Below are 16,112 nucleotides of genomic sequence, written 5' to 3' on the forward strand. Positions count from 1 at the left end.
GTTAGGCATGTTTGTTAAGAAAATTAGTAAGGCTACTTTCCAACTAAACTAAATATTTATTTCGCATTAGACCCTTCTCTTTTCCCATCCTCTCATTTATTAATAGCATTATCAGGGGGAAACAGTTGATGCATGAATTTTTTCAGTCACTCTTAGCCAACAAAAAAATGTTGTTCAAGAGCCAATGCATAATGTCGTACCCAGAATTTTATAGACATCGAAAAATATTGCAAGCCAGTTGCTAAAAAGCCAATCCTGTAGTAAGTTTATATTTTTGGTCAAGGAGGCATGCATAAGCAAACATATAAGCCCGTATCGAGAATTTTACACAGACATCGAAAAATGTTGTGATTTTTATTTTCTAGTGTATGTATTACAATTAATTATATAATTACCTCATAATCGGGACTGCAAAATTCCTCATGAACAGGTGCTAGATGTGGTTTCCGGGTGCAAGAATCCTTCTCCCCACGGAAGGAGTCTCTCTTCTTCACATGGAAAACAATTACTCCTTAGAAACATGAAACACCTTCATATGCAACCAAAGGAAGAAAAAAGAACAGGGCAGGAAAGAGTAAGTTGCTGGCCAGCACCTTCGGATACACTATCTCATCCTCAGAGATTGTTTTCTCATCAGCAACTAAAGGACCGGACTTTGACTTTCCATTCTTGTCATTTTGAATCATCTGAATATAGTAGTTCCATCATCAGTAGAGCCATTAACTTATTATTCTAGACTTCAAACTTCTATGATAAGTTTGTATAGTTGATTCAGCAAATAAATTATTACTTGTCTGGTCTATAGATACAAAAATTATGAAGATGGTTTTCTCTATGGGATAATGAAAGCATATCCTTCTCCATCAAGGAAGATATTTTTCAATATATAGTTTCTTAACTGCCAAAACCCAACAAAAATATTGAAAGAAAATAAATAATCATATGCACCCCCATCATCTCGGCATCCTTCCACGGTCCTTTATCTGAGCGAAGACATCCTCCTTCACCAGCACATTTGCAAGTACCCCCAAGGAACTCTGGCAATTCACTGTAAAAGACAATATAAGTAATGGAAAATATAATTCATGAATGCAAGATAAATACGCTATTAAATTTATGAAACCAAACCTGGCATCAATCACCTCAAGCAGTTTGCTCTGATACTTGCTCCCTAGGACCTGATGTACATAATTATAATTTGTTACATTCAATTCTAAGGATGAGATATACACACTTCTCAGTATATACAATTACTTTAATGACCTTACATGAATTTTTGCGGTAGTTTTTGGGTCAAGGAAACTCTTGACGGTGTTCCACAAAAGTCGGAATCCTTGACCTGCATTGATGATAAACATGCGGCACATCGTCTGTGGTATAAAATAGTTCACAAAAGTTATAATGGAGTAATATAATCGCTTGTTTGACAGTTTTGTATATCGTGGAAAGTACCTCAGGGTAGTTATCACCATCGACTTTCTGAATACGGCCAATGAGGTCTCTCGCTGCCTTGTTGAATTGTTTATATCCCTGACACAAGAATAATAGAAATAAGATTACAAAGTCAGAAGTTCCAAAGATGTATTTCTTACAGTTTCATGCCCTTAAACGTTAAATATACTCGTGATGGAAAAGGATTGAGATATGAAACAATATTATCATAAGGACATAGGTCCAATGTTTAGATATTCTCATTCATATGACAAATACATAAGATGTATGAAGGTTGCATGGACATGATTAAACAAATCATGTAACCCAGATGTGTACATAGAGAACAACGATGAAGTATTATACAGAATAATTTATAAAACTACCGAGAACTTTGATGTGCTTTGCACAAACTACCACGAACTAAGTTATTATAGAAAACCACCGTGCACATTTTCGCTAAACCACCATGCTTGACGGAAGTTGGCCTAAGTTGTCACCTGCTTCACATGTGCAATGTTTTGGACTAACTTACCCTTTTGTACTTTATATATCTTCTAAATTATCCTGTGAACTTTGCTGGTGGATAGATACAAATAATAGTAGTTTGGATCTTCTACACAAGACATTGACATCGTTGTAAACAATTTCCAACAATTCAATGATAGATCTGGAATAGAAAATTCTATGATTTTTTTTCAAAAAAACCCCAATGGTCGTGTTAGTTTTGTAAATTTTACCCTATTAATTATTATGTATATCTGAACATAGACATAAATGAGGCCATTCACTTCATAAATTGGTACATAGATGCTATTAAGTTGATAAATTCCTTAAAATTTAATGTATTTATTGATCCAATAGAAGGATTTAGACAGCTTATGATAGTGTATGAAGGGATCAAAGATCTCATACCACACCAGACACATCAAGGATGCTTGTGCTTTGGTCAATGTGTCTCTTTGCTGCGTAAGAGCAAGCAGGGAACTTCACAGCAAAGCACCTCTCAAACTCCCTAACATGGTACTTCATGTAACGGTCCAAAGTTGTGACCTGCAATAATTTGTTGGAGTCGATTTGCCCGAGTTTTTCAAAGTAAACAGGCCTGCCTTCCTTATCAACCCCATGGTGGCATTGTGGGTATATCTCTAGGACTTCATCAAGCTCCTTGAATTCAAATTCCTGGAGAATTAAAAAAAAAAGAAATTTAAGATAACTAAAAAGCAAATAGATCAATAATTGAGGGAGTAGTGGGTTACGGAACTATTTCTAGAAAAGAGGTGATGTAAGAGACCAAAGAAGTCAGAAGGAAATGGCTGTCATGTGCAGCCTGTAATGTCTTTTATAAGAAAAATTTTCAATTTCTTAGAAATAATATCCTTAACCTGTGCTATGCACATTTGGAAAATGAAACATTGCAGAAAATTAATAGTGAAATATAATTACATTTATGAAAATTAGAATAACTGCTATCAAGAAATTTCAAGTATTTATCCAAGAAAGCAACACAGAAAGCGAAACAGAAATTGTTTTCACACCTAAAATCTAAGACATTATGATAAAAGTGATAATTTTTCAATGCAAATAGAACAAGCTGAGGGCGCTAAAATAATACTTATCTAATTAGTATGACAAGGTTTATCTAAATTAAGTACTTGTTCATAAATTGACCTAATTCAATTGTTTATCCAGAAAAAAGAAGCTGTGCTAAAAATACATAATATTATGATAAATCAAAGTAGTATTATGATGTAAATAGTATTAAGATATATCTCATGTTGGAGTGATTTTTATATATGGCATGGAAAAAAATATCTAAGGGGTGCTTCATACACAGGTAAGGGTTTATAAAAAGAAGTTAAATAGTTAAATTTGCAGAAGGAAGGGAGACAGGGATTGAAACGGTAAAGAAAATTAGAGGCACAGCTTCTATTATGGTTCTATTATATTCTGAATAACCTGAGGATGAACTTTACCTCCAAGATAGAATCAGTACCAAATTCCTTCCTCCACTGGAGCATATCAGACCACATTTGCTTTGCTTTCTCAATGTCAAATTTCCTGGCCTTCAAAAATCTGCACGATTTCATAGGAATGTATATGTTTTGAATTACTTTGAAATGCATGTTTCGTTTAACTATTGAAACAGAGGTATTCTATTATGAAGCCAACTGATAACTGAATCCGCAGAAATCTATAGAGCAAAATATCTCATATACCCTCTTCACAATTGAATTTTCCAAGATAAAAGTGACGTGATAAATAGTTTCAGTTACAAGTTATTGTTAGTTTATAAACATGAGTCTACTTGTAAACTAAGCTGAACTTGTATTATGCATTCATTTCAATTTCAGTGTGCTAAACAAGCTCTAGTTAATTTGTTTACAAATACTCATTTCAAAAAGGGTAAATTGCGGATAGAACCCAGAAGTTCTATTGTTGTGAATAGACCCCGTAGTCCCCTATACTATCGCCCAATTCCGATCAGACCTCCTGAGTTTTTTTTTTTACTATTTATGCTAGGAGGTCTATTTGTCAAAAAAAAAAAATTTCTTTTCCTCTGAGGGTACAAGAGTAAAAAAAATCTCATTCAAGGGTTTATCAGCAACAGTAGAACTGCAGGGGTTCTATGATTCTATCTACAATTGGGCGATAGTAAGGGGTGTACCCACAATTAACGCTTTCACAAATATAACAAAGAGAGACTATAACCTTTCGTTCAAAGAAAGTTATTTTAGTTAGTACATTGAATTTCCCTGGATAGATAAATGTCAAACAGTACAAGAACAACAATTTAATGTAAATTTTGTTCTTGTTTTTTTACATAGAAATTTAATGTAAATTATGTTAGATAGTTATAAAGTTGAGGTTAAAGAGGGACCTTAGCATCATGTGGTAGTCATCATGTTTGGAAGGAAGCAACTCCTCAAGAATAAGAGTTTGGCGGAAGGCATCGACAGCCTGCATTTCCTCAGCATCACGGATGTCCTCAATGGCAACAGACATCACTTTACTGCTTCTCCTACCCCTTTTGGACAAGGAATTCCTGAACTTCGATGAAACCTTCTTCTTCAGAGATCCTGACTTTATTTTCCTCTCATCCTCCGAGTTCTCAACGTGGCCTTCAAGACCTGTAATCAATAATGCCCCCGATACATGTAAAAATTTGTTGAACTTTGGGGTACTTTTGGGCAAAAGAAAATAGGGAGATTGAAGCTAAAAACAAGGTAAACTAGGGTACTTTTCACATTAAAAAAATACTTTTGGGTTAAAGTTAAAAATAGAGTAAACTTTGGGGTACTTAGGTGCAAATAACCCTTAAGCAAATTTTAGTTCGAGTCGCCTACAAGAAATGGAGTGATGTATGTAAAAATTTAAGCCATCTGGACCAAGAAAGATCCAAATATGGTAAAACAGAAAGAAGTAAACGAAACTAATTTACCATGCTTTCGGTCCATAACTTCGCTCATTGTTCTTAATGACGAACTGGACCTGTATACGAAAGACAGTTAAGAACTCATATGAAGGAGGATAGCAACGCGTACGCGTTTCCAAGCACCTGGAAATTACAGCAACTTTATATCAATGATAACAATGGATACTGGATTATGACAAAGAATACTAAAGTGTTTCAAATTTGATTATACTTGAGAAACAAGACCCAGGCAATGAAAACCACTACAGCTGAATAATCATAAGAAGGTAGCATCCTAAAACTGAACATTCAAGAATGTCAATAAATTGAAGATTATACTCTAAATGGCACGACGAGCTTATTCAAAATCAAAAGTGAAAGAAGCTCATAAGTCATACCCAAATAATGTATCAAAACCAACCAACACAATGCAAAGATTTCTGCTCAGAATCTACTTCAAATTGCAAAATAAATAAAAAAACCCACCAATCACAATGCATACCCTAACTCGACTAGCATTTTTACCTAAAATATACATTTAAACGCAATAAATACATGATTTAATTTCTTCTTCTTTCTTTCTTAAAGAAGGATTTCATGGTCCAAGAGCGAAAGCCAAGGCGGAAACTTTTCACTGATTGCAACATAACTAAAATGGGGGCAAGCCCATTTAGTCTCAATTTGACTATGTTGGTAGTTTATGTTGGTTTATAGATATAGTTTTAAGATATAAATTTGCCTAGGTCTCTATCAAATAGTATCATATCCAGCTTGGACAAATTTTCAAAACCAACCTGTTTTGAATCTTAATCACAAAAAAGACTTGTTTCAAACTTTATTTCAAAAACCGACCCAGTTGGCTGAAACTGGATCGATTTTTTGAAAAAAGTTCTCAAACTTCACGGGAGTTGAAGTCTCGTGAAGTATTTTACGTAACAAAACTTCACGAGACTTCAACTCCTGTGAAGTTTGAGAAGTTTTTTTCAAAAACCAACCCAGTTTCAGCCCAACTGGATCGGTTTTTGAAATTAAGTTTAAAAGAGGTCGGTTTTTGGGATTTTTTTGGCAAAGAAGTCTGTTTTGAAATTTGTCCTATCCAGCTTCTCATCATATTTTCTTGCTTTTAGGGGCGAATCCTCCAAGCTCTCTAACAAATAAGAAGAGAATAGGGAATGGGGCTACATTTTCAAGACCCATACAAAGCAACCAAATCAAATTTCCACGTGAAATCTATATCTAATTGCAAAACAAAGAGTAACCCAACAAATATAGAGCATTTCTACTCCAAATCATCATCTTTGGGAAATAGGAATCTATTGCTGTTTACCTGCGAGCGCAATGAGGAACACAAAAGAGATTGAGGAGGGGAAAAGGGAGGGTTATAAGGAACAAAATTGATGCTTGGGATGGAACCTGATCGAGATTCTTGTGGGGGTTGACGAGGTCTCTTGGCTCTTTTTTGTTGTGAGGTTGAGAGAGAGGCTTGCCGAAGTGCAAGCGACTCCATTGATAAAGCTGTCTTTTTTTCCCCATTAATGGCTACTATTTTAAGGCAATCCCGCAAAATTTAGGAGATTTGTGAGTCTGGAGGAGAGCGAGGGAGCTCACACAGAGAGAATAAATGGGATATTTTACTTAAACACCCCTCAAAGCTATCACGTTTTCAAATTTACTCCCAAATCTCGGTATCTGTCAATTAGTAAACCCTCCTGAACTTTGTCGGGTTCTGCGCATAACATTCTTGGACTGTATTTATACATGAGTAGCAACTAAAATTTCTCCTTTTTTTGGTAAGTAATTATATCTTGTAGTTATAGATGTTACACACATGCAGCATATACTATATGTTAGGACATCGTCCAGTGCGATATTTGTTATTTGAGTAGTAACAAATATTCATTTGAGTCTAATTTATATATGAGATAGTCGAACGAGACGAAAATAATCGAAAATCAGCTGAAAAGTTGATTCAGCGCTGGACCATCAATGGTTCCACATTGACCATCGATAGTGACCATGAGACCATCAATGATGCTATAGATCATCAATCGTGCAACTGTTCTAAGAGGTTTAGATCATCAATGGGTTCATCAATTATCAATGGTCATTTCAACACCATCAATGGTCACTTCGACACCATTGATGGTTGAGATCAACCATCGACGGTTTAACGACACATTTTCATATTTCAGGTTTTAATCTCAGTCGTTCGTCACATATGGACTTCTATTTTTCTCTTACATTTTGAGGGTATTCTTTTTGAACTAATGTGAGGAGAAAAAGAAAAAGAAAGAGAGAGGATCTAGGGTTTGGGAAAATTGATCTAGGAGAACCTTTTCGATCCCTCGGAGTCTCGTCGATCGCTTACTCGCCACCCACAACATCATCCAATCAATTCACAACAAGGAGAGTTGACCTTAAAGTTCATCATCATCCTCGTTCTTCATCAAGTTGTGCTTCAATCATTTGGAGAACGGTTTGCTAAACAAAAGGGCTATGAGATCATTTTTTATGTTGAGCTTAGCTATTATTTGTTGTTTGTTTATTGAACTTCTTTTATGGTGTACTCTGTAACGTAGTTCGTACTAGCTCTTGTTTGAGTAATAATAAACTCTCATTTGGTTCTAATAATTGTTTGAGATGATATAGTACATGCGAAAATAAATATACGAAGTGCACGAGGCGAAACGATGCAAAAATAAGCACAAGTGCTGATTTTAGCCATCAATGGGCCTCAGCAACCTATCAATGGGTAAGAGATCATTGATAGTCTACTGGAACAAATTGCAGATTTTTAGAAATAAGATTTCAACTCATCAATGGTTTACAAGAATCCATAGATGTTTCTTAGGAACCACGATAGTCGTGAAGGCCCATCAATGGTGACAATGAATAATTGTGTATTTGATGACTTAATCATAACTCTTCATTGATTTCTTTCATCTGTAACTTTCACTATGATTAGAATATCTCTTTCCAAATTAATTAGAAGCTATAAAAGATTGAAAAAGGTAAATTAGACGAGGAGATTCTGGGGATTTGATAAGAGTCTGAAGAAGAGAGAAATTTTAGGGTTTGTTTGAAGAAGATTGAATTAAAGTTTTGAAACCTCGAAGCCCCAACAAACTCTTTCTCATCGCGCTCATCATATTTGGATCATCTCAGTAAGGAGAGTTGCTTTCATCATCTACACCATTTTTCATCAAGCTCCACTTTGATTCATTGAATGACGGTTTGTTAATCGAAAAGGGCTATAAGATCTTTCTTATTTTTTGTGTTTAAAATGTGTTTGTTAGTTTGTTTCAAACTTATTTTTATGGCGTACTCAAGCCGTTATTAATTGAGGGTTGGTACTATATAGGACTAGGTGTTACTCATTGTGGAGAGTTAGATTAGATCACTAGCTTCGAATAGATTTCAGGATGCGGTCTTTATAAGCCTACTGAATTAAGTTATGATTCGGGTGAACTCTTAGTTTAGTGAGGAGGCCCCTTCATGATAAGGAAGAGTGGATGTAAGATTGTTATTCGAACCACTATAAAATCTTGTTTAATTAGTTGGTTATTTTTCACTTTTATTTTATCTATTTCGCTGCATATTCTGTGATTTTAGTGAAAAATGATAGCAACCCTATTCACCCACTTTAGGCTTACATCTTAGTTCCAACATACTCAAGCCAGTTGCATTGAGGGTTATGAACTAGCTAGGGCAAGAAATTACTTATTGTGGTGAGTTAGGTTAGACGATTAGTTTTGGGATAAACTAGGACTTAGTCTTATATGCCTTCTAAATTGGTTTGTAATTCAGATAAGCTTTTTCATAATGAGGAAGCTACTTCGCGAAAAGAAAGAGTGGATGTAAAATTGTTTACTCGAACCACTATAAAAATCTTGTGTCTCTGATTTCTTGTTTTTGTGTTTGGGACTACTGCTTATTGGTTAGTTTTGGGAAAAACTATAGGTAATCTTATTCATTACATTCTAGACTTGCATCTCAGATCCAACACTATAGTCTTTATTCGTTATAGGCAGAGATATATAGCTATATATCTTTGTTAATTTTTTTTTTGTATTGTATGTAGAAGCAGTGCTCAAATTGAAAATACAATCAAGCCAAAGCCTTGATCTTTTCTTTTCTTTTCATGTTTTGAAACAAATATTTCACTTCTAGCTACTTATAAAAAAAATTTACATGATCTCTCTCTCTCCCATCAGTACTACAAAACAGTGCATATATATTTGAGGATTCAGTTGGTGGCACGACTGACACGTTGGAGGCATGTGAACTACAAACAGTGGAGGATGCTCTGACTTCTTTTGATCGGGTTTGTTATCATCAGGTTTCTTATCGACGGGCTTTGGAGGTGCTGGAGGTGGTCCTATGCTCATCACCTCTGCGAATTTTCCAGCTTTTCTTGTTCTTTTGAGCACATCTACTAAATCAGCACTGCCAATGACTGTCAGGGTACTCTTTTCTTAATCGATCTCGATCTTATCAATACCTGTTCATAACTCACAAGCCATGACATGGCTTGTAGTTAACATCCACCCTGAATTACTAACATATATAATTTCATATTGTGCATGTGTTTTCATAGTTAATTAATGGAGTTCATTAAATTTCAATAAATTGTGTGATTTAATAACATCTTGAACTTTCTACATTAGAGAGAACAAATAGAAACTTATTAAACTAAAGTATCCTTGGGTATCCTGTTGTTGTGGATCATGCCATGAGACTTGATAATTTCTTTATGAATTTCTCCTTAATATCTTGTGCTTTACATGTGTTATATTCTGTTAGATAAGGGTACTTAGTCATCATAATGCTATGGAGTTCCTTGAAAACTAAATGTTCGTGCTAATTTACTATATACTTTTCAAAGATCTATACCAGCCTCATGACAATAGGCAAAATTTTTAATAAATTTTTGCAATCTAACATTTGAAATATAACCCTTGCATCTTATTGATTAAACCGTGCTCTTTCATGAACAGTGTAGAATATTGACCGTCTCATTCAATCCGATTCTTTTGGCGTACATTTCTTCAACTGATGAGCTTTATAATCACATTAAATAGCCAACTAAAGATTCAATAGTAACTAAAATTAACTAATAATTCTAGTTTTCCAATTGAAACCGGATTCTTGCTAGAAAATAGATGGCAATGGGAAAAATCCATTTATGAACTAGCATTCTTGACCAAAACATTAGAGCTATAGCGTATGCATAATATTGTTTGTTGAATGTGATAGGAAATAGAGATTACCAAAACATTATGAGCTTCTTCTTGCATTTTTGGCATGTGATATGAGCCTTGAGCACAGTCTTCTTCACCATGGTGACTCTCTCTTTCGATCTCTGAAGATCTCAAAATGAACAAAGAATAGTGGATTCGATATGTACTAGCTTTAGTAGCTAGGCATGCGAAGTTCTAGTCAGATTCTTATGGATGATTAACTCCTCCTAGAATTAGGTTGTCATTAGCCTTTTTTTAAAAGGAACCATATATTTTTTATCTCACAACTTGCTCAAGAAATAACTAATACTACCTTTTATTCTCTCTATTCTCTCTCTTTTGAAGTCATTTGGCAAGGATGTAATCAGTCAATTAATATGCATATTATGATAGAATCAATATACAAAGTTTGAGTATGTAGGAATCAATGGGCATATGGAGCTACCTGCTCTAGGTTGGATACAAATCACTGGCATCTACCTTCAAAGTGGTTGAACATCAACTGTACTCGACACTGATAGTCGCGACGCCATAAGTATTTAGTTACAACTTATTCAGAAAAAAAGTGTTTAAGTTGATTGCAGAAGTCATTGGTCTTTATCTTGTCTTCTATTTAATTTGTGGCTAGCTAGTACTCTAAGTAGCAGGTATTAGCATGGTGATGTCATGCTTATTGCAAAGCTTTTCGGCGGTTTGGAAATGAAGTAAAAACTAGACAGTTGATTATGACACGAGCAAAATGGATTAAAATGTTAGGAAGCAGGAGAAGGGTGAATTTTCATGCAGCTTTATTCATCCATAGAATCAGAGTAAGTTCTGGTTCAGTACTCCATGGGTCGGTAAATAATACCTCCATACGATCAGAGGTTATCTTTATTCAATGTTTTTTCTTTATCTATATTCTTGATTGCCAAATGTTAGTATTTCTTTCTTCTGTCTTCATAATTATAAAGTAAGATGGTCAATAACAAAAGTTAAATTTTATGCAATAGTTGGAAGAATCAAGTTATTTCTCTTTACGCCATATGCGATAATAGAAGCAAACAACTTTTGGGCAGCCTAGTAGGTCACGTAGCAAAGCCGCGCGCGTCGCTCCTTGTGTGGGAGTCTGGGTTCGATTTCCATGTGCGCCAACAGTAGCTGTGTTGTTTGTGTTGCTGTTATTATGTACTGTGCATACATCTCTTACCATGTCTCTAAAAGCATATGCGAAAGTAGTCCATAGGACATCATGTTCTTCGCTAGAGTTATCGCGGGTTTTCCTACCCTACAGTGACAGTACCAATATTCGTCCTCATGGGACGATCACTTCTGAGCATGATCAGAGAAAATTGGTGAAGTATCTGCAAATTTGCGTCAAGTACATGGTAGGGGAGCTGGCGTTTCCTAGGCCTATGTTTCCCTTGTCCAGATTACCTTTATCACTGGTAAGCCCTGGAGGAACATGATAAGAAAATATAATGCTTAATCTATAAGACTAAAGTTTTTTCATAGAATCCCATTAAAACTGGGTGACTGGATGCAAACCATCTTTGCAATTCAGATAGTACATAAACCACATTTAAAGGTGTTTCGGTATAGTAGCAATCAACCACCTCGACATAAAACGTTGAATATGCTTTCCACTGATATGAACATGTTTGATTGCTAAGCTTACTGACACAGACAGATGGAAGGTGAAAACAAAAGGTTGGAATGTGAGAGACAAAATACTGATCACAATGACTAAAATAAAACTTATTTAACGGTTTAATAATTTAGTCCTTCGGATTATCGAATGTGATAAGTACATTAATCATTTTCTTTAACCCCTCTTCCTTAACCCTTTGCCAAACGAGGTCTAGTAGTGTAAGTGTTTGACAGACTTAATTTGGTTCTCGATGCATGTTTATAAATCCTAGTAAACTAGCTCATGACTATAGTTTTTTTTTCGCTTTTTTCTTTTTTTTTCTTACCATAGTTTCTCAAGATGCAAACACCCAAAACAATCACAAATTCAAGAAGAAAAAAGAAACACAAAGAGGAGGTGGAGGAATTGAATTTTCATCTAGGCATCATAATATGACGCAACGACCATAATTTGGGCAGAAAATGGAGGAGAGGAAATAGGACTAATGATATATAACGTACATAATAGCTCATTTGCATGTTTTCAGGTATAGTTTTTAATGTGTTCGCTTGCTTTTTAAGCATCAGGAAATACAGAGAATGTATCAAGGGGAGCCATTAAGCTTGCATCAGCTGACTTTAGAACTCCAAAGTATGTGCATCACCGATTAATAAAAGAGACAAACAACAAGACGTTGAAGAGGAAAATAAGGAAAATAACTAGAATTGGAATTCATATATTGAAAATAATTAGAAATAGAAATGATTTTAGTTCACCTTTGGATTCAAGAAATTGATCCCTCTGCTGTCCAAACACAGACCATTAAATTGGAAGGTGAAGCTAGTACACAACATTCGAACATTTCTAGACCACAGCTCAAGGTAATCTTTTAGTTTCATCCTTAATGTGTAGCTTTAAAAAAGTATACAAATGTATACTTGTGATTATAATCGTAAATAGTAAGTAATCATATCCTCATTTTCCCCATAGACTCCAAAATTTTGGGATAAACACTTTATAGTTCTTCTTGTCGGTCTGCTGTTCCTGCAGAGCAATCAAGCTCCCTAGACTCCCGCCTGTGAAACCTCACTTGTTTTTCGATGAACTCCTCCACCGTCCTCCTAAACTCCTCATCATCATCATCATCCACCACCACCACCACCTCCTCCTCCTCCTCCACTGCCACGTCAGCAACCTCCGCCGCCTCGTCCTCCTCCTTAACCGGCGCTTGTAGGTAATCACGGCCGAGCTCCCTGTCGTCACCAGGAGAGTACCGGGAGAGTAGGAGCGCGAGGGCGTTGCCGATGAGGAAAGCGAAGCTTGGGCTGGCGACAGCAGCGGTGGCACGGCGAAGAAGGTCATTGGAGAAGACGGGAAAGGAGGGCGAGGGCGGCGAGGCAGCGGAGGAGACGGCCGAGGTTGGGGATGATCTGATGGTGGAGGTGGTCCATTTTTGGGAGACCGGATGGTTTGAGAATTGATCAGGGATTTGTTTGTGGGGTTTTAGAGTTGAGGTTTTAGCGGGCTGAGGGAGAGTATATCTGGTATTTGTAGTATTTGAGGCTGTGATAAATAAATTGACCATGTGGATGTATTGTTGGTGTTGAAGGGGACACAAGTTCTTAGAGAAACCATATATAGAAGAAGACAAGTATGCATGATTTAGGGTCAACTTGGATCATTTATAGAGATTTGAGCAATATCTATCAAATTCTTCAATACCAAATAGCCAAGCAAATGAGGCCCAAGGCCCAACATCTCACGTCCTATACCCTAGTCAATCACTGCATTTCAAACAAGATGGCACGTCAATCTCTACGTCAGTGTTGTTGGGGAAACCCCGATGCCGAGATCCAATACCAAATAGCCAAGAGAGAAGAGCAAACACATCAAATCAATGTCACAAATAAGATACACCAGTTTTAACGTGGTTCGGCGAATGCCTACGTCCACGGGGCAAGGTAGGGAGAGTTTTCACTATTAAAAATCAAGGAGATACAACTAGGGTTACAAATCTCACCAAAACGCATAACATATCACTCTTGATCTCTCCCAAATGCTCCAACAATAGAAGCTCACAAAACCCCTCTCAATGGCTGCTAAAACCCTCTTGCTTTGACCCTAAAAACGAGTTAAGGGTATATATACAACTCCAAACGAAACGGGTCTGTCTCCACATCTATCTTCATTGAATGGATACTCAAACTTTGGAAGGTCTTCACACTAGAAGAACCCTCCCCACCTTTATCTTTTCCGGCCATATATCTCAAAGCACCCAATAACAATTACGGAACAAACAAGAAATAGATCCAACTTGAAAAGATAGAAACTTTACCACAAAGATCCTACCTTTAACACCAACCAAAGCTCTAGATAAACTTTTCAACTGATCTACTCCTCCAAAAAAGCCCAAACGTTGCCTGGAGCTCTGATATCACTTGTTGGGAAAACCCCCGATGCCGAGATCCAATATCAAATAGCCGAGAGAGCAACACACCAAATCAATGTCACAAACAAGATACACCAGTTTTAACGTGGTTCGGCGAATGCCTACGTCCACGGGGCAAGGTAGGGAGAGTTTTCACTATTAAAAATCAAGGAGATACAACTAGGGTTACAAATCTCACCAAAACGCATAACATATCACTCTTGATCTCTCCCAAATGCTCCAACAATAGAAGCTCACAAAACCCCTCTCAATGGCTGCTAAAACCCTCTTGCTTTGACCCTAAAAACGAGTTAAGGGTATATATACAACTCCAAACGAAACGGGTCTGAAAACCAAACCCAACCTAAAACCGCTTTGGCGGTCGACCGTGACGGTCGACCACGCAGGTATCGCGGTTCATTGCCACGGTCGACCGCATCAACTCCAGAGACTTCCCAAGACAGCAGAAAATTTCACGGTCGACCGCCAGAGATCCAGAGGCACAGTGAGGTCCCGTACACGACTTCGGTCGAGCGCAAAGACCCGCGATCGACCGCCAACCTGTCAAACTGAGTTCCTGAGCCCAAACCTGCTATTCTTGCCAATCCTACAATGATAACAAACGCTTCGATGATGTCAATGTCATGCACTGTGTTATCTCTGCGGAAAGATCGGTTCAAAAAAAAAATTGGATTGATCAAAAGAAAAAATATATATTATTTTCGCTACTTTCTACTCATAATATTAGATGTTATTTTAGTATTTCTATCAATCAAATTAGCCAATAAGTTAAATCATCGAGACTAATAATATCTATATCTGATCAAGATAGCTATTTTTCTAGACGAGAATGTAAAGCGGAATGTGTTATTAGTCATATCGTACTACCTCAATTTTTTCTCTTAGAAAACAAAATAAACAGTTTTCCTAACGAAAGAAATTATTCCTACAAATCAAACTAAATAAACTTTAAAAAATAAAAACAAAAACTCTAAGGGCATGTTTGGTTCAATAGAGGCTAGGAATAAGATTAGGAATCTTATTTTATTTATGGATTCCAACCTAATCCATATAAAATTTATAGACAAGTTTTAGTTTTATGGAATCTCATTTATTTTGCGTTCTATGTTTGTTTCACCCAAAGAATTAGGAATCTCACTTTTATAGAATTGATCCAATTCCTAATACCATTTTGGTTCAGAAAGAATTAGGAGAGGTGTCAGAAATCGGAATAAGAATTGGAATAAGAATTGGGAGAGGTGTCAGAAATCACGCCCAATTCCTCTAAAAAAACGGATTTGGGTTTCCTGAAATTACCACTGTTTGAGCCATTTTATAGAATAGCAATTCTAAAAAAAAATTGAATCAAACTCAGGATTAGAATTCAATTGGATTTCATTAATTATGAAAACGCTACTGTCAGGTCCAAATATCATTCCTATTCCATAAACTTGGTGAAACAAAAACAAAAACGAAACTAAATTCCAAGATTAGCTTGACTCTTCACACGTCACAAGTCACCATCCTCGAACCCCTTTTGAAGCAAAGCTCTTAAACTTTGAGGCTCACCAGAAAAAACAATGCCCATTTGGGATTTATAAGATTTTAAACTCCATTTTTTTTATTTGGGTCTTAAAATTTTTTCATCTTTTTATCACTTGGGCTTGATCCATTTTCTCAATGGCTCTCAAGGGCAGTGCTTTTGTTAATGAGAGAGGTGTTGGGAGGTGGGACAGTGAGATCTTTGGTCAAGGTTTAAAGTGTAGTTCTAAGAAAAACGTGAATTTGGTGAGAAATTTGGAAAAGGGATTAAAGGGGAGAAATGGCGTCGCATTCTCTGTTCTCGCCTCTGGTGTTAACAAGGAGACTGTTGTAAGTGATTTTCTTTTTCTTTTCTCTTTTTTTTTATTCGTTTTGGAATCTATTGAAAAGATTCGATTTTGTTACTAAAGAATCAAGCTTTCTAACTTATCTTAAGGGAATGTGTTT

At 36.2% G+C, this 16,112-nt stretch overlaps 1 protein-coding gene and 1 pseudogene across 6 annotated transcripts in view; both read right to left on the reverse strand.

Moving 5' to 3' along the window:
- LOC109845579 (phosphatidylinositol/phosphatidylcholine transfer protein SFH12-like) overlaps positions 1–6,433 on the reverse strand; it is an 11,209-nt gene extending 4,776 nt beyond the window's left edge. The window contains exons 1-11 of one of the 6 annotated variants that reach the window (XM_020414847.1): positions 6,174–6,433; positions 4,874–4,923; positions 4,313–4,562; positions 3,408–3,507; positions 2,347–2,613; positions 1,453–1,530; positions 1,269–1,370; positions 1,129–1,178; positions 949–1,048; positions 594–686; positions 396–485 (exon numbers count right to left, since the gene is read on the reverse strand). In XM_020414847.1, coding sequence (XP_020270436.1) covers positions 396–485; positions 594–686; positions 949–1,048; positions 1,129–1,178; positions 1,269–1,370; positions 1,453–1,530; positions 2,347–2,613; positions 3,408–3,507; positions 4,313–4,562; positions 4,874–4,923; positions 6,174–6,379 — 1,386 coding nt within the window. In that variant the 5' untranslated portion in view covers positions 6,380–6,433. Of the gene's footprint in view, positions 1–395; positions 489–593; positions 687–948; positions 1,049–1,128; positions 1,179–1,268; positions 1,371–1,452; positions 1,531–2,346; positions 2,614–3,407; positions 3,508–4,312; positions 4,563–4,873; positions 4,991–6,173 lie in introns of all 6 variants that reach the window. The other 5 variants (XM_020414846.1, XM_020414848.1, XM_020414850.1 and 2 more) reach the window with 5 other exon arrangements.
- On the reverse strand, positions 9,034–10,890 carry LOC109845739 (annotated as a pseudogene).

This window comes from Asparagus officinalis, chromosome 6 (assembly GCF_001876935.1).
Source record: "Asparagus officinalis chromosome 6, Aspof.V1, whole genome shotgun sequence".
NCBI classification, from domain to species: Eukaryota; Viridiplantae; Streptophyta; class Magnoliopsida; order Asparagales; family Asparagaceae; genus Asparagus; species Asparagus officinalis.